Raw genomic sequence first — 23,860 nt, forward strand, 5'->3', positions numbered from 1 at the left:
TTTCATATGGCATTTTATTGGCCGATTATCAAAAAAGCTATCATATAAGTTATTTATAGTAACAACAAAGGGAAACTAATCCTAAAAAAATCTATATAAAAGTCCACAAGAAACTCTTTACCAGGTAGAGATAGGTCAAAATGCTCCTATAAATTGGATGTAACATGCATGTTGTACCACAGAAAACTGATCTCAATTTTTCTCAATAAAGAAGTAAAGTAAAGTGAAGTGAAAACAAAGTGAAGTAGAATTAAATGTGAAAAAGGAGTGAAGTAAAGTGAAGTAAAAACAAAGTGAAGTAGAACTGAAGTTGAAAAAGAGTGAAGTAAAGTGAAGTGAAAGTGAATTAGAACTGAAGTTGAAAAGGAATGAAGTAAGGTGAAGTAGAAACAAAGTGAAGAGAACTGAAGTAAATTAGAAATGAAGTGAAAAGTGAAAAATAACTAAGTGCAGTGAAGTAGAAATAAAGTGTATTGGGGCCGAAGTGAATTGAAATAAAGATAAAGTGAAGTAGAACTAATGTTATTGAAACTAAGTGAAATAGAACTGAGGTAAAACAGAAGTTCTTGTGAAACACTGCTGAATATATGGTGCACAGAAAGAGTCACCATTTAATGTGTTGAAATAGTTAGTTTGAAGCTTGTTTGATATAGAGAAGGAACTTTGTGAATGAGAAATTGAATATTTGAAGTGACTATTGAATGTATGGAGTACATATTGAGGCCTAATTGTGAAAAGACACTTGATTACAATAAATACAGAAATATATGGTTGCCTGAAAGTGAATGAAAACATTTGAAAGTTTGAAAAGTACGGTGGATAATAGAGACATCTTATAAATTAGATATATTTCTTTGTGAAGTAACTTCAGTATAACCGTGGCTCAGTACTTATCAGACAGAGAATTGAGAAGGATAGAACGACAAAGAAGGAAAGAGGAGGAAGAAGAAAAGAGGATGTTAGAAGAGCTAGATACAGAACTAAAGGAGAGACAGGAGCAGGAACTGAGAGAATTAAAACTACAAAAAGAGAGAATTAGGAGAGAAAAAAAGTTAGATAGAAGGAGGGAAATTTTAGAAAAACAAAATCAGCTAGAAGAAATGAAAGAACAAATAAGAATGATGGAAGGAAGACAGAAATTACTGAGTGAATATTTCAACATTGATGAAAATGTTTCAAGTACCGAGGAGCAAGGTATGGTGTATGATAATGATCAGAGAGATGGAGAAATAAGTGATGAAAGGAGTGATGAAAGTCTGAATGGTTCCTTATACACTAAACTGGATGATTTGGACCAAGAAAACACAGAAACATGTATAAACATAGGAACACCAAAATATGAAAGTTCGAACATTGATGGCGACCAGGATGAATTATTGAGAATAGAAAGAGAAATGAAGTCGTTAGAGGATAAAGAAAAAGAATGTAAACAATAAAAAGTAGAACTAGAAAACAATACAAACAGAACTACACTACAGTACAAGCAGACATATGAAAAAGTAGACAGGACACGTAGACATTTAGAGTCGAGTAAGCGTATGGAAGATAAGCCTATAGGAAATACCAAACATTGTTCGCATGATAAAGGAGAAGATGAAGTATATGAAGAAGAAATGGGAGATAATAGAGAACTTAGTTAAGATGAAAAGGATGAAGAGCTTGAACTTAGACAGAAGATTGAACAACTACAGATACAGAAAAGAAATATTGAAGAAAAGATAGAACGAAACAAATTATTGAAAGACGTGCAAAGAAAGGAAAAAGAAAAGAAAATACTGAAGGACTTGCAATTAAGAAGGAAATGCAAAGGAGGAAACCAGAAAAGTTATTGAAACTGAAAGACGCCGAACGTGAAAGATACAGATACACTAAATCAGAACACAAAGCAAAGAAAGAGAGTGAACAGGTTGCAAATGAAAACGACCATTGAAAAGGCAAATTGCTTAAACCAACAGTGCCCAGTTTGACCAAAACAACATTCGAGGAATGGAAGAAGTTATAATGAAGTCTGGGTTGTACGAAGGAAGTTTGCTGAGACAAGCAGTTAGAAATTCTCTTTGTGGACAGACGAGAAAGCTTTTGCTAACAATACCTCCGTCGACAACAACAAGATATATCATACACAAACTGAAAAGTGTTTATGGAAATGTTAGATCTGGAGAATCTGTTTTAACAGAATTTTACATGGCAAGACAGAAAAGAAATGAAGGAATTGCAGAGTGGGGTATAAGATTTAGTGAGTATTAGAGAGTATTATACAGACAGCTATAGAGAAAGGGCATATACAAGAGAGTCAAAAGGATGAAATGCTTAAGACCAGGTTTTAGAGGCAACTTTATAATGTAGATCTAAAGAATGCGACAAGAATGTACTTTGAGACTGCAAGAACGTTTGAAGAATTGAGATGGAAAGTAAGAATAGAAGAGAACGAAATGAAAAGTGCTCTAGAGGAACCCATAAAAGAGGAGAAACTACACACAGTGAAGAGACAAACAGAAACATATGAACAGATGACAGTATTACAAGACATAGTAAAACGGATGAAGCAGCTGGAAACAGAAATCAGTAAGACAAGAGAGACAGAACACGAGGATAGAAGAAGGTACAGAAATGACAATAGAGAAGATACAGAATATCACAGAAAAGACGAGGAATACAGCAGCAGAGAGAAGAGATATTCTGTAAGAGATAGACAAGATGATGACAGATATGTTAGAGATTCTGGAAGAAAAGAAGAGCTAGTGATTTACGTAATGGTGACAATGAGAGACACAGAAGATATGACGATAGATAGATATGACAGATTATTATAGAAGAGACAGAAGAAGTGATGAGAGATATTACAGAGATTACGGAAAATTGAGTAGATATGATGAAAGGTATAAGGAATAAAGAGATAGAAGAAGATACATCCCAAGAGATAGAAGAAGTGATAGAAGAGATTACTAGGATAAAAAGAAAGAACAAAGATATTACAGGAATTACAGAGACAGTAGAGATAAGAAAGAACAATATGAAGAAAGAAACTACAGAGATAATGGATATGAGAGAAGACATACTCCAAACAATGACGATAAAGATAGTGCTAGAAAAGGACAGAGAATATAGAGAGAACAATAGAGATAACTGCCTTGGTAGCCTAGTCGTAGAGCGTCCGCTTCGAGTGCGGGAGGTCCTGGGTTCGATCCCCGGCCACGTCATACCAAAGACGTAAGAAATGGTACTAGCAGCTTCTTCGCTTGGCGCTCAGCATAAAGAGGGTAGTGCTAGGACTGGTCAGCCCGGTGTCAGTATAATGTGACTGAGTGGGGTATCATGTCACGTGTCTACGGCGTGATATTCCAGTGAGGCAGCACTATAAAGTTGGGCATTGTGCTCACTGCTACAAGTAGACACCGTCGTTTATATGACTGAAAAATTGTTGAAAAAGACGTTAAACCCGAACACATACAACGAACATACATGGAAGAAAACTGAAAATGAAGATTGGACGAGTACTTTAAACTCAAAGGCGTCTCTATCGGGGGCAGATAGGAGACAATGGAAAATTTGAAAGCTCCAAGAAAACATCGATTTATGATAGAATAGTTGGAAGTAATAACATCGGGGACATTGAAATAGAAGGGAAGCATACAAACGGCGTGGTCGATACAGGTTCAATGATAACAACTATGTCAGTTGAATTTTACAACTCCCTTAATCCGAAACCACAGTTACTATCAATTGACGATTTTAATCTTCAGATCAATGCAGCTAATGGACAGAAAGTTCCATATCTTGGTCATACCTTTTATGAAAGACACATCATTTTGACGTTCCAGTCCTGATTGTTCCTATGACGGAAAATAATCATGATGTCCCTGTAGTAATAGGAACAAATGTTTTTCGTCTTTGTCGAGAGAAAATTACAGACACAGTTTCAACAAATATTCCAGAAGCTTGGGATATGGCATTTCAAAGTATTACCAATGAATCAGTAGGCATAGTCAAAGCTGCACAAAGATTACATTACAACCATATGAAACATGGATTTGTTAGAATCACAAAATCAGTTAAAGCTGCAGTCACTGAACCATGTCATGATTACCACTGTTCTTCGAGAGTTAGTGTTTATCCAAGAGTCTAATTTATGTGATCTGCAAGAAGTTACAATTTTACGAGGACCACCACTGTTTAACAAAGACGAAACAACAAAGAAAACAACACTTCAACAACAAACTGTAAATGAAACTATGCAAGATACAGAATTACCAATTGGTGTGGAAATAGACAATACAAATTATACAGACGAGCAGAAACAAAAGCCATTGTAAGGAAGAAAGATGGAAACATAAGATTCTATATAGATTTTATGAAATTAAACAAAAACACAACTAGAGACACATATGCCATTCCGAGAATGAAGAATACTCTACACCTTTTAGCAGGATCCAAATACTTTTCCAAACTAGATATCAGATCAGGATACTGGCAAGTTTCAGTAAAGGAAGAAGACCGTCACAAAACTGCATTCACGGTTGGTACACTTGGGTTCTGCGAATGCAATAGGATGCCCTCACCAACGCATTGGAAACGTTCCAGCGATTGATGGAGAGGTGTATGGGGGATCTTAACCTCAGAGATTGCCTCATATACTTGGATGACATAATCATCTTTTCATCCACGTTTGAACAACATCTCGATAGACTAGATGCGGTCTTTTCACGTCTCGCTGAACATAACCTGAAACTAAAAGGTAGTAAATGTGAATTTCTGAAACCTCAAGTTACTTACCTTGGACATGTTGTCTCTGAGGAAGGAATCCATGCAGATCCAGATAAAAGAGCAGCAGTAAAGTCTTGGCCAGTTCCTAAATCAACAAAAAAGTCGGACAATTCCTTGGCTTTACAGGATATTATAGGAGATTCATTAAAGGATATGCCTAAATTGTAAGACCTTTAAATGACCTACTTATAGGTTTCACAACAAACAAGAAACATAAGGCTTCAAAGAAAAAGGTACCATTCACTTGGAAAGAAGAACAACAGCAAGCTTTTACCACCATTATTGAAAAGTTGACCCATCCTCCCATACTTGCGTATGCAAACTCCCAACTTCCGTTCATTGTGCATACAGATGCTTCATCGACAGGTCTTGGTGCAGTGCTATACCAACGACAAGGTAGTTCTGAAAGAGTCGTAGCCTACGCAAGCAGAAGCCTTGAACAATCAGAGATACATTATCCAGCACACAAATTGGAATTTCTGGCACTAAAATGGGCCATCACTGAGAAATTCAATGATTACCTCTATGGAAACAAATTTGTTGTTCTAACAGACAATAATCCTCTGACCTACGTACAAACAACTGCTAAGCTTGATGCAACAGGGCATCGTTGGTTGGCTGCTCTGTCCGGTTACGATTACACAATCAGCTACAGGAGTGGTAAACATAACGCCGACGCAGATGCTTTATCAAGACAATTTAAACAAAACAAACACGAATACGACACAAAAAGCGATAAAGAAGTAATAAAGGCACTCACCTTTTCTGCAACTGTTGACATCCAGAAGGCACCATTAAGTTATGGTTTAATAAATCCAGACAACTTACCTGATGTCGAATCGTCTCCGTCGGATGATATCCCCAATCATGTGATAGAGTTAGAATGTCTTTGCTGGAAGAACTGGAGAAAAGCACAACATGACGATGCTACAATATCCCAAATTCTTACTCACCTAAAGGAAGGAACAAGACCATCAGCTAAGTTGACTTGCTAAACAGATCCTGCAGTGACTAAGTACCTTAGGGAATGGGAAAAACTAGATATTAGAGACAACGTCTTGTATCGTCGTGGTGTCCTGAAAAACCAAGAGTACCTCCAACTAGTTCTACCGAAGGACCTACGGGAAGAACTTTTCCTTACTCTTCACCACGACTTGGGTCATCAAGGGTGTGACAAGACTACATACCTATTCAGACAACGTTTCTTTTGGCCAGGTATGGATCCAGGAAAAAATCCAACAGTTTGCTAGATGCATCAGACGAAATACTTTCCCAAACATAGCTTCACTTGTGAACATCAAATCATCGGCACCCATGGAAATCTTGGGCATGGCCTTCCTTAGTCTAGAAAGGTCGATGTGTGGGTTTGAAAATATTTTGGTAGTTACCGACCACTTCACCAGGTAGGCTCAAGCCTATCCCACCAAGAACCAAACTGCAATGACCACTGCCAGAGTGTTGTTAGATCAATTCATTGTACATTATGGATTTCCGGCTCGTATTCATAGCGACCAAGGAGCAAACTTTGAGTCGGCACTGATTAAAGACCTTTGTAACCTAGCTGGCATCTTCAAGAGTCATACTACTCCTTACCACCCGATCGGTAACGGAAAAGTTGAAAGGTTCAACTCCACACTTCTAAAGATGCTAGGGACATTGGAAAACAATGAAAAGTCTGACTGGAAGTCCTACGTAGCTCCTCTTGTTCATGCATACAATGTGACCATCAACGACAGTACTGGATATTCTCCATACTACCTTATGTTTGGTCGTCATCCAAAACTAGCAGTCGATGCATTTCTAGGACTCCCAAACAATGAGTCTGATAGCAAAGACCAACATAAATACGTCCGAAAACTCAGGGAACGCCTCACGAATGCATATAAGAAAGCAGAAGAAACAGAAAGACATACAGCAGAGACCAACAAAAGACGATACGATACTCGTGCTAAAGCCTCCACTATTGTACCAGGTAATCTAGTTTTGGTACGAAATGTTTCTCTTCGTGGAAAATGCAAATTAGCGGACAATTGACCAACCGAATCCAGACATGCCAGTCTTTGTAGTACGAAAAGACTCACCAAAAGCCAAAAAGACAAGGACGCTACACAGAAATCTGTTTTTACCACTAAGCAATAAAGTACAAAATACTCAACAACAAGATCATAATCAAAATACTCCGGTTGAAAACAATGATACTTACCTGGAAGGTACTTCCACAGATCATCCAGTTGATGGCAGTGCATATACTAACCGAGGTGAATCATCGCCATCAAAAGACATTCCTACTCCACCGGAAGACACAATCAAATAAATCAGTACCGAAATACATCATTCCAGCTAGAAGGGATACATCTAGTGATACTTATAAAAACAAAAGAGATTCATTTAGCTCAGAATAGACAACGTAGTGGTGATAAATATGCAACAGATACGTCTACTGAACAGACATATGGACGGCCGATTCGTACACGAATTAACCCACGATGGCAAAAGTCTATGGTTTGGATTTTTTACTAGAGACAGAGAGTGTACATAGTCAAATATTTTAATAAAAGTGATTATAAACATTGAAGTAACAGTAAACAGAGTGTATGTGAATATGTGTTGAAAGTTTATTTACAAATAGTTATGTTCATGTTGACAGTATGGTGATATATTGTGATCGGGGTCTAATGGAGATATGAATTATGGATAACGTCCGCATATCAAATAACATACATGCATAAACCTCACACATATCAATTTATTCTAAATGATATACACCTTTTCATTCATTCACCATATAATATTATGTATTTTTATTTATGCATCATGTGCAATATATTTTGATATTTCACGTGATGTTACTTATGAAAACATTTTAGTTGTTTTATTTTATATTTATACAAAATGGTTTGCTTCATTTTGCATGTTAAATGTCGGGACGCCATTTTCGAAGCAGGGGGATTATGTCGTAGGGTAAAATAGCTGTACCTGTACATCCTTTAATGTTTTAGTTGTTTTATTTCATTTTCTGTTAACAAGCTTTTCCTTTGATTTGACAAAGGTCAAAGGTGGCCTAGTTTTTGACCCCACATTACCCATTTTCGAACTTTGCCCAGAGATCATCATGATAAACATTCTGTGCAAGATTGTATCAAATCAAAGCATAAATGAAACCTCTATATGGCTGAAATGACCAAACTAGAAAATTTTGCCCCTTCCAGGGACAGTAATACTAGAATCCATGATGGATTCTTGCCGGTTTTCCAGAGAAACCAAGATCTTATTGTGACTTAATTTGAGTGTAATTTGAGTGTAAGTGTGGTTTAAATCAAATGTAAAATGTCACTTCTATCGTGTTCACAAGGTAAAAATTAAGAAATTTTGGCTCTTTCAGGGGTCAATCAGGGGCCGTAACTCCGGAACCTATGATTGGATCTGACGGATTCATCATGGAATCCACGATCTAAAGTTATTTTGCAGGTTTGTATTAAATCAAACCATGAAGTCTCTATATGGCTGCAAATTTTGGCCCTTTAAGGGGCCATAACTCTGGAACCAATGATGGGATCTAGCCAGTTTTCGAAAAGAATTGAGATATTATGCCAATACAAGTGTTGTGCAAGTTTGATTTAAATTAATTGCAAAATGTGGTCTCTATCGTGTTTACAAGCCAAAATAGCAAATTTTTGCCCTTTAAGGGGCCATAACTCTGGTATTATGAAGTAATCTAGCCAGTTTTCGAAAGGAACCGATATATTATGCCAATACAAATTGTGTGCAAGTTTGAATAAAATCAATTGCAAAATATGGTCTCTATCATGTTCACAAGACATTGTGGACGGACGACGGACAAAGGGCGATCACAAAAGCTCAACTTGTCACTACAAGCTAAAAAAAAGCAAAACACTTAGTTGTAAAACCAGCAATTGATATGAAATATACACTTGGGCTCAGACAGGTACAGCCGTCCCCGGGAGCTAGAAGCTCAAGACTTTCACAATCGGAATCAAGAGCAGGTTTCAACAAGTCTATACTAGATGCCCACGGGCAACATGTCGAGCCCGCCAGCTGTCAAAAGGACTGGGAGTTGCACATGACACTCCCTGTCTCACTGAGGCAAACATTTATGCCAAATAAAAAAGAGATTGCAAAAAGTAACAATATAAGTTATTTAAAGTAACAACTAAGGGACGTAAATCTTAAAAAAAAAAAAGTTCTAAGTCCACACAAAAATCCTCACCATTAGAGATAGGTCAAAATTCACCTGAAAATTGGATGTAACATGCATTTTGTACTACAGAAAAGTGGTCTTGATTTTTCCCCACGACCAGTAATAAAAAGTTACAAATATAAGCTATTTATAGTAACAACAAAGGGAAGTAATTCTAGGATCTTGCGCATGACACTCCGTCTCATGATGATGAACAATTGTGCCAAGTTACATCAAAATCCCTCTATGCATCAAAAAGAAATGCTCCAGACAAAGTCATTTTTGTATCTGACTTTTGACCTCTAAGTGTGACCTTGACCTTAGACCTAGGGACCTAGTTCTTGCGCATGACACTCCGTCTCATGATGGTGAACATGTGTGCCAAGTTACATCAAAATCTCTCTATGCATGAAGAAGAAATGCTCCGGACAAAGTTGTCATTCTTGTATCCTTTGACCTCTAAGTGTGACCTTGACCTTAGACCTAGGGACCTGGTTCTTGCGCATGACACTTTGTCTCATGATGGTGAACAATTGTGCCAAGTTACATCAAAATCCCTCCATGCCTGAAAAAGAAATGCTCCGGACAAAGTCATTTTTGAATTTGACTTTTGACCTGTGTGTGACCTTGACATTTGAGAAAGGAACCTGGGGTTTGCGCATGACACTCCGTCTCACTGAGGTTAACATTCATGCCAAATATAAACAAGATTGCTCCATGCATGTCAAAGTTATGGTCCGGACAAACAAATCCGGACGGACGCACGCATGCACGGACGCACGCACATACACCGAACAGCCATTTGGATAACTATGTCTTCGCATCCGAAAGCGGGCTCGACGAAAAACGGGAAAATGGGGGAAGCCTTTAACATAAAATTAATGGCTGAATCCCCCGAAATAAACTGGAGAGAAGAATTAGCAGAAAAATTACACAAGCAAAATAAAAGGAAATTTCCAAAACGCCGAGTTATAGTGAGCAATATTGATGAAATCTGGTCAGCCACTTGGTTGATATGCAAGCGTTTTCTAAGTACAATAAGATATTAAGTACTTATTTACTGTGATAGATGATTTTAGCAAATATGCTTCCGTTATTCCATTAAAAATAAAACTGGAGAATCTGTTACAGAAGCATCTAATAAAATAGTTTCAAAAGGAAGAATTTCCAAACATTTATGGGTTGATGAAGGAAAAGAATTTTATAATAAAATTTTCCAAGCCTTTTTAAATAAAAATAAAATAAATATGTATCACACATTTAATGAAGGGAAGGCGGTAGTTAAAGAAAGATTTAACAGAAATTTTAAAAGAATAATGATGAAATATTTTATTTAAATAATTTAGAGGAAATGGTAAATAAATACAATAACACAAAACATTCTAGTATAAAAATGGCACCCACCGACTGAAGCCAGTAAAGATTCAAATAAAGGTAATGTATAATTTAACTTGTACGGTAAGTTAAAAGTATTAAAGAGTAAGCCAAAGTATAAAATTGGAGACCGAGTTGTTTGAGTAAAATCAAGAGGCATTTTGAACAAGTGCGTCATGATGACCCTATATAGCTCACCTGTTAAACGTGGCCTTGGAGTCATCAAGATAAACATTCTGACCAAGTTTCATGAAGGTACCCTATAATGAGTTGATTTGTAATGCGCAAGAACCAGGCCCCAATTTCACGAAAAAACTTAAGTAATTACTTAGTTAAGTCTGTTATTTTAAAATCGTGTTATTACTTAAGTAATTGTTATTTAAAGTTGTTTTTTTCTATAACAATGTATTTATAGCTAAAATACACTATGATTAGTAGTATTTGAGGGAAGGGCCGTTTACTAATGTTGGCAGAACTTGTGGTCCGACCCTATTGCTATAAATCAATCGATTGTTAATATCCATATGTTGATGTAATGATATAAATACATGTATTATAAGCAATAAAATATGTTTAAACTAGTATTTGTCTGCAGTACTTATTTCTGTCACGCAAATATGATATTTCTCTTTAGCATGATATAACGAACTTAAGTATTTGCTTAAGTATATTTCTTATGTCTATACTTCGCTTTCTGTAAAATTCAGAATTATTGTGTTTTGATCTATAAAATAGACACGGCTATGATATAGATGAAAAAGTCAACATTGAAGACGCATAAAGGACAAAAACAAGCATTTGAAATAACAGACTTAGTTCTGATTTATTTGCTGTCACCAAACTTGATGTACAACAAGCTTATCTGAAGAATTACCTTTGGATGACATTTAGGGTCACTGTTACCAAAAATAGAAAAATGGCTTCGACTCTATATATTTAGTTTTTGTACACCGATTGCCAGCAAACTTTGTATGTAGACAGCCTTTATCAAACACATACACTCAGTTCCAAAAGAAAGTGTGCACTTAGTTTTCTGTTATTTTTTCTCGGTTATTTTCATGAAAACTTATGTTTGGTACCAAAATTTAAATCAGTTCGTAAACAAATTGGTGTGCATTTTAGATTTTGAGTTATACCTGAGAGTTAGTGTATGAAAAAATGAAACAAAAACGTCGGGGAATTTTTTGAAATATTTAAACTTAAAAAGTGCACACTTTCTTTTGGAACTGAGTATAGGTTGGGAATGTATTTGGGGATCACTCGGTATAGCTCTAGTTTGGAATGAGATAATTTAATTAATCTGCTGAGTTTGAAAGTTCCTCTATGGCTCAGTGGTCTAGAGCATTGGGCTAGAGAGGTCTTTTTATGATCTGGAACAGATTGGAACAGAGTGTCTAACTTTTTTTATGTCATTGTAATGCCATTGGGTCAAGGTTAAAGTCAAAGTTACTAAAACTAGAAGATGCTTTTGTAAAAAAGCGCATGTCTCCCCCAATGCAAAGTCGTATAGGCAAGAAGTCAATAGGGGTCGGGAGCGAAAGTCAAAGAGACACTGATGGTTGGCTGCAATAGGGATCACCTACTTGGCATGTCCAGTCATCCCGCTAAGTTTCAACATTCTTGGCCTAGTGGTTCTCAAGTTACTGTTCAGGCTCCTGTGACCTTGATCTTTGACCAAGTGACCCAAAAATAGGTAAGGGTCATCTACTCTGCATGTCCAATCATCCTATTGAGTTTCAACATTCTAGGTCAAGTGGTTCTCAGGTTACTGTCCGGAAATGATTTTACATGACCAGGCCCCTGTGACTTTGACCTTTGATAGACTGACCCAAAAATCAATAGGGATCATCTACTCTGCATGTTCAATCATCCTATGTAGTTTCAACATTCTGAGTCGAGTGGTTCTCAAGTTATTGATCGGAAATGGTTTTCCATGTTCAGGCCCCTGTGACCTTGACCTTTAACAGAGTGACCCCAAAATCGATAGAGGTCATCTACTCTGTATGTTCAATCATCCTGTCAAGTTTCAACATTCTGGGACAAGTGGTTCTCAAGTTATTGATCTGAAATGGTTTTCAATGTTCAGGCCCCTGTGATCGTGAACTTTAATGGAGTGACCCCAAAAACAATAGGGGTCATCTACTCTGCATGACCAATCATCCTATGAAGTTTGGTTCTCAAGTTACTGACCGGAAACGGTTTTCCATGTTCAGGCCCCTGTGACCTTGACCTTTAACAGAGTGACCCCTAAATCAATAGGGATCATCTACTCTGCATGATCAATCATCCTATGAAGTTTCAACACTCTGGGTCAAATGGTTCTCAAGTTATTGATCGGAAATGGTTTTCAATGTTCAGGCCCCTGTGACCTTGACCTTTGATGGAGTGACCCCAAAAACAATAGGGGTCAACTACTCCAGCAGCCCTACCACCCTATGAAGTTTGAAGGTTCTAGGTCAAATGGTTCTCCAGTTATTGATCGGAAATGAAGTGTGACGTACGTACGTACGTACGTACGGACGGACATGGCAAAAACAATATGTCTCTCCCAGAGCGCGGGGGTGGGGGGGGGGGGAAGACATAAATAGATCTGTTTTTAACTTAACCTTCCAGTTTATAACTTTAGTTAGGAATGACTTACTATCGCCAAACTTGATGTGTAGTAAGCTTATAATTAAGCACTGGCTTTGGATTGTATTTTCGGTCACTGTAACTAAAAATAGAAAAATGGTTTATGCTCATTATCTTTGTGTTTAGGTAAGTTTTATCAAAGAATAAGGAATTACGTATGACAATGACACATCTACTTTTCTAATATCTGTACTTCTGAGTGGCATGATTGGATGCGGTCAAATATGTTCATACATATCATATCAATCATGCCACTCAGAACATGAACCTTTTTTAACCCTTACCGTGCTGGACACGAATGATTCTGCCTTTGCGACCAGTGTAGATCCGTGCAGTCTGATCATGATCTGCACTGTTTGTCATTAAGTAAGTATCTTTTTGGTAAGCACCCCTTTTAGTTCAAGAAATCCGTGCATAAAAAGGGGCGAATTGTGCACCTGTTGTGAAAAGCATGAAACTTGGCATAGTAGTAGATAAATATTATACGCTTCATTTAAGACTGGGAAGCGTCTTGTGGAAATCCAAGATGGCCGCCCAAATCCAAGATGGCCGCCATAATTTAGTATACTAAGAAAATGACAAAAGAAGTGTTTGTATCCTGTAAAAAGCGTTGGCATAATAGTGGAATATATACTACGCTTCGAATAAATTTGCAATTTATATTGAAAAGTCAATATGGCCGCCAAATTCCAAGATGGCCGCAAAAACTCATCTTTTATTTGAAAATGACGAAATAATTGATTACATCACGTAAAAGGATGTTACTTGGAACAATCATATAAGATTGATACCCTTATAAAATCAAAATAAAAACTATCAAGGCCATTATATTCCAAGATGGCCAGAACTATGAATCTATTTATAGATTCATTACTGACACTTGATTGTCTTTTCTAAAGTATACAAGCCATGTTATATATATTGTCCGGACTTAAAATACATATTATCTTATCCTATGTTACTTGTATTCTTTGATACTTAACAGTTATGTATAGAAGTTGGTTTTACGCCGCTTTTCATTGAATTACACGCCAGTGTATCATTGAAGGTTCCATGTGCTACGCCGTATGAACACATCTGCAGATGTCTCTAAATTGTTTTCTTTGTACTTTAAGCATGTGCAAATGTAAAGTTCTGCTCAACCCGGGGCTAGAGGGCGTGCACGGTAGCATGCATTTCCACTACCGTCCATGAACAGGCTCAATCAAACCGAGCCTGCAACATTTTTGTCGTGTTGAGCGACCTGTGGAGTTTCCACTTTTTCTATTCTTTTGTTTACATGCAAAATTATATATGAAAGTTACCCCCGCCCACCCCTTTGTTAAAATGCAGCCATAAGTTAAAACAGTACATTTATTATCAAAGGACGAAGCTCAGAAATTGATTCAAAAACCATTCAAATTAGCAAAATATTATTTTATCAACTTATTTTACTCTAAGTTTTGGTCATATTAATAAATGTTTTGTCAGTATGAGTAAATGCATGTGATTACAAAGAATTGTGCAACAATTCTCTCAGATTGGTATATAGCAGGTACTTGTAAGGAAAATAAAGCATATGTTAGTGTACAGTGCATAAAGTAAAAGGGAAAACTGTTTTCATACTGATATGAGTTTGATTTCAAAGCTGAGACGAAAAGTAAAAAAGAACCTTGCAGCATAAACACAGATGTAAAGTTTTTTTTACTAACAATAAAAGTATAAAAAATACAATTTCCAGTCCAGATATGTATGAAATGTATATAAAAATTGTGAACTACATATTTTGATATCAAAATCAGTTATTTTGAACAATAAAATACAATTTATGAATTTGAAAGAGCTATCAAGTACTAAATTTGTGCTATTGTCAATTTATTGTTCTGTGTATAAGCACTCTTTTTTTTCCAACTTACATACCCATTAATTTGTAAAAACATACCCACCTGCTGATACAGTCCATAAAATAAACAAACGTGTTTGTAAACATGGACGGAAGGGGAAGAAGCATTTTATAGAAATATTTTGATGGCATCCGTAGCCCTGACCAACCTATAAACCGGGCTAGTCTATTTCATAAGTACAACAACACGGTTGACCCATTTAAATGTAAATTTTCTTTATTCTGCCCAGTTGATTGAAAAATAAAAATTCATTTCAGGTTATCTCCACGTTGGGTAATTTGCGGTCAGAAACAATTCTAGAACTACTGCCAACAATTAACGAGTGTCGCATTATCTGAAGCGCAGGCTGCAATTTTGAACAAACTGAAAACGAGTCCAAGGATTCACCATAGGTACTTCGACCATACATGTAGAATTCTCAACATCGTATTTGAAATCTAGTTTAGAATATTCTCAAAATTCATTGTGATCAGACGCCATTCTTCTATTGCGAAAAATGTAAGAAACCAGCACTTCCCTTGAAAGCAACATCGGGGCTTACAGTGTGGCACCTGCGACTTCCCAGGGTAATGTTTTATTGTCATTATATGGGTAGTTTAATTGCATGTTGCCCTTTCGTATGTGTAACAGAATTATTGTGTTATTACTGCCATAATGGAGCTGCACATAAGGAACAGTAGATTTGTCTACATTGGCAGCTTTAATGCGACAGGTCAAGAGAGAGGTACTAAGCATTGTTATTTGTCCGTCTCCTGACTTATTATTTTGTAAATGTTTCATTAATTGATGGAATGAAACATGTTTAAACTAAAATGGCAAGTTAAATCTAGGGTCAGTCAATGACAGAATAACAACATATACCAACATAAGCAATTGGGGCTGTATATAGAAAATTAATCCAATGGCAATTACTGTGACCGGTTGTAGATATACGAGGTCAGGTGTGCATTTCCGAGGTAAATCCATTCCTTCTGTTGCGGGGGGGGGGGGGGGGGGGGGGCGGGGGTTCGCAATCATATTGGATTTCATTAGTCATATTCATGAACTTATTTACCAAATGTAAGTGTTAATTTTTTTATGAGCATATTTTGCAAATCTATATTATATCATCATGCAACGTTTCACAATACTCACACAATATGCCAAACTGAAGATTTTATGGATTATTTATGGCGGCCATGTTGAATTTTATTGGTCCAGGACATAGTAATTTTCTTATTCAATGTTTGAAGAGCGTATTATACAAATATGTATACATACTACCATGCAACGTTTCAAAATTTTCACACAGTATGACTAAATGATGCACAATTTTCATGAATAAAATTGTGGTAGCCATTTTGAATTTTGTAGGCCATATTGAATTTGTTTATTCACTATTTGTGCAAAAATTGTTTGAGGAGTGTATTTTGCAAATATGTTCTACATATACCATGCAACATTTCTTCACATCATTTTCGCACAATTCGTCCATTTGAAGAGAGATTTTCATGGAAAAAATGATTTTATGGCGGGTATCTTGGATAAGGCCGCCATATTGGACTTTTTTCTGTAAGCATATAGAGCTAATCTCTAGCTTAAAATGACTCTCTGCTATATTTTTAAACATTTTTTCGCCATGCTAGAGCATTTTTTACAAAAATATGTATATTGGCGGCCATCTTGAATTTTGGCGGCCATTTTGAACATATACAACCTGCTTCCCAGTCAAAAATGAAGGACAATACATCCCTCTACAATCATGCCAAGTTTCAAACTTTTCACAGAAAGTGCACACTTATTTTACGAATTTCCTGGACTATTTTAACAGTTAATGGTACTGTCCAAATTGGAAGATGGACAAGTTCATTATAGAAATTTAGCAGGGAAAGAGTTAAACAAAACCTGTTGGCGTGATGCAAAGTTTGAAGAATCTCCACATTTTTGTTTTGTTTTAAGTGTAGCACATGAACAAATAGTATGACAAGTAGTCGACACTTTTGTACAGAAAAGAATACGTTTTGTATGTTGTTTTTTTTGTAAAACAACACTTCATATGATTTTGCGATGTTTGTTTTACACCCCTCACCACCCCCCAATGCGAAAGCAGGGAGCACAATGAACTTTGGGGTGATATGGTTTTATTCTTTCAATTTGTTTTAAATTCAAACAACTTTTTTCTCAATCTTTTTAAATCTGTCTCTTAAGAAGCACGAATCCTATTGTCTACTCTCTGCATGGTACAGCAGCCAATTTTGTTTGAAATTTCTTCACATTTCTGGAAAAGATTTAGTTTCAGAATAATACTAATATAGCCACCAGGCCATACAAGGCATAACAGAGTACAATCTAACCTGTGATAGACCATCTAGAATATAAAAAGTTGTAAATTATATTAATGTTTATATACAGGTTCAACTGTAAATTATGTAAATACCTGGTTCATCTGTAAAACTGTAAGCGTACCCGCTATAAGTTGTACCAAAATCTATCGCTACCACCACAGCATACTGGCAAGAACTTGTCGACCAACGCATGCGCATGTCTTCATATGGATTTCTAACGTCGGGTCCATCTGTCGAATGCCTTCTACGCCGTCCGCCAAAAATTTCGTCGAAGTTGTTTAACACCGATGATCTGGATTTTGTCGCAAAACGCTCGCTTTTTGAATAACTCCTGGTCGGTTCAGCTGTGACCGTGTCCTGGATATAATCACTACTTGGTGCGGCAGTTTCATTTTCAGATTTTTCAGACCCGACAAAATCGTGTTTTATAGGCAGTGGCTTCAGTGTTGTCTGTGACTCAAAAAATCGTCTCTTCAACTTACTGATTCTGTTTCTGTGTTTTATTAGAAAATCTTTTCCATTAATAAGTACATTAGGATCTTTTAAGCCATTACCGGAATTAGTTTTGTCGACAAACAGATTGCTCGAATCTTCAGACGCCTCTTTCTTTTTACCATTTTTTTCAACAGAAACATATTTATCTGTATGCATTGGATTCTCATCCAGCATCGCTTTAGGACTCATAGGGGTACCCTTATTTTCGTGTATTAATTTGGACTTTGCTTTGAATTTATCGAACATATAGTTATCTTCGGTTGAACTTATTTTAAATCTGAAGTCGTCTTTAACAGAATACTGGTTACCATCATCTTGTATCTTGATAAACCTATCCAATTTATGATCAGCTTCTCTCGCGTCACGATCTTCACTTCGAGATCGCGTGTGGTTCACATCCTGTAGCCTTTTACGTCTTGTTTTGTCGTTTGGTGTAAGGTTCCGCATCTTTCCCATCTGAAGAGTTGTTTGGGGTAGCTCATCTTCAGTCCCTTTTCCATCATAAGACAACGATCTTATCTTGTACTTATTTACATCCAGGTGATTGCGTTCTGGTTCTGCAGCTTAAATAGACAAATTTTATAACGTTAAGTACATAACTGATTTTGCCTAGAGGTTTCTAGACAGGCTGAAAGCGTTTCATTGAAACAAAAGCAACATAATGTTATACTGCATTGAATTCATTTCTTACTTGACATCGGGAATGGATCGCGGCTTACCAAGGTTCAATACTTAGGCGGTTGTGCCATATAAGAGAAGGTATCAATGATCGTGAGAAACTGAACTTCAAGATTTAATTTATGAGTCTGGCTGATGTCTCCTTTAGAGCATCGATGATCTAAAGAGAACTACAAAGTTTTTAACCTTTTTGGACTGAAATGTACCTGCAGAATTTCAAAACGAGTTTCTTTTATAAGAAGACAACGCATCTAGTCATATATCTTAACAGACATTGATTAGACTATCCTAAAATTAACAAAGTCAATTTTAATGAATCACCGAAAAATAGAATCCAAAGTCTACAGACGCAGCGAAATTGAGTATTGTACATAGGAAGCCCTGAATAGACGACTACAACCGCGCACTATAAACACCATTAAAAGACTTAAAACTAATCTTGAGGTCGAGTGTAAGACACTGTCACAATTATACACCTTCGATATTTTTGTCTAAGCATTGCAGAATGACTTGCTACTGTTATGGATCTCAAATCGAACAATTGTTACAGTAGAAGTTTGAGCATTTAACATATAATTTTGTATGTATTTTGTTCATATACAAGTTAAAAAACCCTCGTATAACCTTAGGAAAGGATAAATAGATGTCTTAAAGTCAAATGGTTCAACGCCCCTGTAATGACGTAATAAAGTAAATTTTTACTTTTATATTTCTTCTATTGTTTACTTGGCTTAGTAGGTCTCATCTTGGCAAAGCTGGTCATCACTTCCCTATTCGTTCGCAAAATGCGGATTAGAATGCAGTCCACAGTTCGCAAGTCCTAGTTTGGGAATCGATACTGCAAACTACAAACTGGTCTGCAGTTCGCGATTCAAATTTCAAAGTGTAATCTCTTCAGCACTTTCATATTCCAATTACAAAATGTGGGCTAGAAAGGAAAGTCCGGTCAGCACTTCTCTATTCATATTGAGAGTTGCGGACTTAAATGCAGTTCACAGCTTGGGAATCGAATTGGGAACTGGAAATTGTCTGCAGTTCGCGATGCAAATTTCAAAATGCAAATCGAATCGGGAAGTGCTGACCCGTTTTCAGTAGTCAGTTCAAATGATGTCCACATTTAGAAGCGATCTACATATGATCAAACACCTGATATACACCCGCACCTGTTTTGACTGTCACCTCTGTTCAGGACTCCTTACAAACGCGCTTAATACGTGCAATGTGGTCCCTATTCGAATGGCTAACTGCAGACTGCCAACGCACTCAACACGTAAATGTTTTTTGTCAATTTTCATGATTATACAATTTACCAAGAGCCTTTAATTTGCAATCTGAAATGCAGTCTGAAAACTAATCTACAGTTTGACGTTCAAAACTGCGGACCTACTTGCAGTCTTATACCATACAATGCTCATAACAATAACATTTAAGACGTGCAATAAACAGGCTGTCACTTCTACTTAGCAACCACTTACTACAGCGATTGATACAAGTTGAACTTGCCGTTGATTTACAATTCACCTTAAAATTACATATACCCCTTTGTAAGATATGTACCTTTTAGGGTCGACGTTTTGTAACTTTAAGGGGACATAAAATTGTTGTATCATTTAAGGTTAATTTTATAACTTTTATGGCACATTTAGCGAAGTTTTATCATTTAGCGTTCACGCACCCCTAGTTAAAACGTAGTTTTACTGTGGTTCACAGCTCTCGGACTTACATTAACACTTTTCATATAAATTATAATTCGCGATTTCCTCGTGCAGACAATTCTACTATAAATTAAAAATGCTCCTAAGATGAAGTTATAGCGTTCCGTTTTGACATTTTGTTTATTAATAATATAAAATTCAGCATATTTCTCATTTAATGCGTATTTTACTTTTTTTGATATTTATGTAACTGTTTTTCTCTTCAAACACGCCTATTCATTTTTGACGAAGCATGATTTCCCGTCCGTTAGACTATTTTTGAAAACGGTTTGCTTCATTCAACAAGTATCGATTTGCTTATTACTCAGTATATTTCCATATAAAAATGCCTTTAAAGTGATATAAAATTTTGGGAGATCATTTTTACGTTAAGCCTAATTTGAAGTTATTGGATTTCGTTTCGACATTTTGATTAATATTAATTTCAGAATATTCCTCATAGACTGCGTATTTTACTTTTTTGATATTTCTGTTACGTTTTCAAAAATGACCATTGACGTCCATTTTTGATGAACCGCGATTTCACTTACATCGGACGATTTTTGTAAATCGATCTGTTCATTCTACTAAAATCGATTAGCTTGTTACTCATCATATTTTCATTTAAAAATGTCTTCAAAATGGTGTATAATTTATGGAGATCATTTTAACGTAAAAGTCGATATTTACGTTAAAGTGACGTCAGAGCGACAAATATGACGTTGAGCTTCGAATAAAAAATTTGCTTTAATCTTGTTTCATGTAAAACCAAAACGATAGAATTTTAGAAAAAAAACTAACATGATGATGAAAAAAGTTACAGAAATATCAAAAACGTAAAATACGAAGTCTATGAGGAATATTCTGAATTTTATATTAATCAAAATGCCAGAACGAAACCCAATAACTTCAAATTAGGCGCATTCCACCTTAAAGTCGATATTAACGTTAAAGTGACGTCAGAGCGGCAAATATGTAGAAACGGAACCCTATAGCTTCAACTGAGGCGCATTCCATTGCATGATTTCCAGCGAATCAAAATTGCAGTCATCTATTCAATTACTTTTTATGAACACTTTAAAGCATTACTTGAACATGTTTTTTTTTTAATTAACATATCAAAAACTCTGAGGTGTTACTTTTGTGAATAAAGATTTGGCGACGATATTTTGCCTTCAGTTTTTCTCGGTTCTAAGTCACCCCTAAGAAAATACTTGCGAACGAGAAAATCGTTTTCTTAAACTTCAAATGGCATTTCATCACACGAATTCAAAGACCCATTGTGAAAAAACTCAAAACTTGCGGCACAAATAATAGTTTCAAGTGACTGGTCTCCAAACACAACAAGATGTAATAGTCCAAGGCGACTCTGGTCTCCAAACACAGCAAGATGTAATAGTCCTAGGCGACTACGGTCTCCACACACAACAAGATGTAATAGTCCAAGGCGACTCAGGTCTCCACACACAACAAGATGTAATAGTCCGAGGCGACTCTGGTCTCCACACACAACAAGATGTAATAGTCCGAGGCGACTCAGGTCTCCACACACAACAAGATGTAATAGTCCGAGGCGACTCTGGTCTCCACACACAATAAGATGTAATAGTCCGAGGCGACTACGAAAAATCAGCTAAGCTGTTCTCAATAAACGTTACATGATATACTTCATCATTTAAAAAACGTCTTTAAAACGATAGAAACCGGCTTACAATGACTCGTTAGTATATAAAACGACATTTGTTTGAAGCTCTTGTCGGAGTGTGTTTCGTACAAGAAACTTGACAATGTATGATGTCCTCTTAATTCGGGATGAAATGCATAATGTTTTAATGTAAAAATTCAAAACACTTCTTGCTTTAAACTTGGACGTTACAAAACAAATATCTGTTATTTGAAGCTGCAATGATTGTGTGTAAAAGAAAGTAATCGAGTCATTTACTAGACACTTACGGATAAGACTTAAATACTCAAGCAAGAGAAATTGAATACTTTAGTTTTAAAGCGACTAACCCACACATCGTGGTGTGAGATCTTAAAATATCAAACTTTTCCTATAGTCACCTTTATGTAGCATATTTGATGTTATAACGATGTATTCTTCATCGAATTCTGTTGAAAATCGTTGTTCATCTACGATTTCTAATAAGAGTTTCCCAGTTTATAAAAAAAAACGGGATTCCGTTCAGCGAGCACCTTGCAAACATTACGTGTCAATGAGAAGAAATACAGTTATGTAGAGAAATGTAGCAAATGATGCGTAATGTAGCAAAATGGGGCGTAATGTATAAATAAATTTAATACTAGAGCTAAAATACTTGCACAATGACATGTTTTGTTGCTTATAAAACATTTTCTCTCATAAATTATGATAAATTATTATTTTATATATGGTAAATCACATTATCTAGGTAGCATTCAAGGCTAAGTACGGCGTAATGAAGCCCTGTACAGCTATCTAATCGTAATGCCGATCAGCAAGGCTAGTAGAGGCATAATGTATGTATGAAATTTATACCGGAGCTAAAATACTTGCTGAGTGACATGGTTTATTGCATTTAAAACATTTTCTCTCATAAATTGATGAGAAATATTATTTTTATCCATGGTAAACCGCATTATATAGATAGCATTCATAGCGAATGCCGGCGTATTGATGATGAAAGCCTGGTATATATAGGCGAAATATTGATTGTAAAGACAGACTTTGTTAAGATACAAACACTTTCAAAATAAATCTGATGAATAAACATTTTATTGGAAATGGAAAAATGAGTAACGATATTATGGAATACAAAATAATTAATCAACTTGCATAATAATCCTCATTTGTTCTTTGGGTTGGCAGAGTTAATTCAGCCCCTTCCGTATCAAGGGGTGTTGGGTATTGTTCGCAAGATTCAAGTATGTTGATCATAAGCATCTCCAGGGATGGTTTTATGAAATCTTTTCATTTCAAGATATCTTAAATAATGCAGTGTTTAAAATCCCATGCTATCTTTCAAATAGAATCAAGATATCTTAACAGTAGATGCGTAATGATGCAAAATGAATCTTCGAGGGATTTCATCATGTGTTTTTTTACAATTTACTGCAAGAGCCTTATTAAAGATCAGTTATTTAGCAGACTGCAAAATCGAAGTGTTTTCATGTATTTTCATGATTCCATGTATATATCGTTTTGTTTTAGCTGACCTGAGCAATGCACTATCAGGTGAGTTATTGTGATCGCTCAATGTCCGCCGTCCGTCGTCTGTCTGTCGTCTGTCAACATTAAGATTGTGTATGCGATAGAGGCTGTATTTTTCTATTGATCTTCATGAAATTTGGTCAGAATAATTGCCTGGATAAAGTCTAAGTCAAATTTGAATATGGGTCATCTGGGGTCAAAAACTACGTCACAATGTCAAATCAAAGAAAAACCTTGTGTATGCGATAGAGGCTGTAATTTCCAATTGATCTTCATGAAATTTGGTCAGATTAATTGCCTTGATGAAATCTAGGTTAAGTTTGAATATGGGTAACTAGGTCAAATCAAAGAAAAACATTGTGTATGCAATAGGAACTGCATTTTACACCGGATCTTCAAGAAATTTGATAAGAATGTTTGTCTGGATAAAATCTAGGTCAAGTTCGAATACGGGTCATCTGGGGTCAAAAAGTAGGTCACCCGGTCAAATCAAAGAAAAACCTTGTGCACGCAATAGGGTCTGCATTTTACACTAGATATTTATAAAATTTAGTCAGAATGGTTGCCTTGATGAAATCTAGGTTAAGTTTGGATATGGGTAATCTGGGATCAAAAACTAGGTCACTATG

At 36.1% G+C, this 23,860-nt stretch overlaps 1 protein-coding gene across 1 annotated transcript in view; it reads right to left on the minus strand.

The window, feature by feature from the left end:
- The window catches only part of LOC123546996 (heat shock 70 kDa protein 12A-like), a 96,593-nt gene extending 78,370 nt beyond the window's left edge, over positions 1-18,223 (minus strand). The window contains exon 1 of the mRNA XM_045333718.2: positions 17,267-18,223. Within this exon, the coding sequence (XP_045189653.2) occupies positions 17,267-18,125 (859 nt within the window). The 5' untranslated portion in view covers positions 18,126-18,223. The remainder of the gene's footprint in view (positions 1-17,266) is intronic.
- Between the last annotated feature and the right edge of the window lie 5,637 nt (positions 18,224-23,860).

The sequence above is a fragment of the Mercenaria mercenaria genome, chromosome 9 (assembly GCF_021730395.1).
Source record: "Mercenaria mercenaria strain notata chromosome 9, MADL_Memer_1, whole genome shotgun sequence".
In the NCBI taxonomy this organism is placed as follows: domain Eukaryota; kingdom Metazoa; phylum Mollusca; class Bivalvia; order Venerida; family Veneridae; genus Mercenaria; species Mercenaria mercenaria.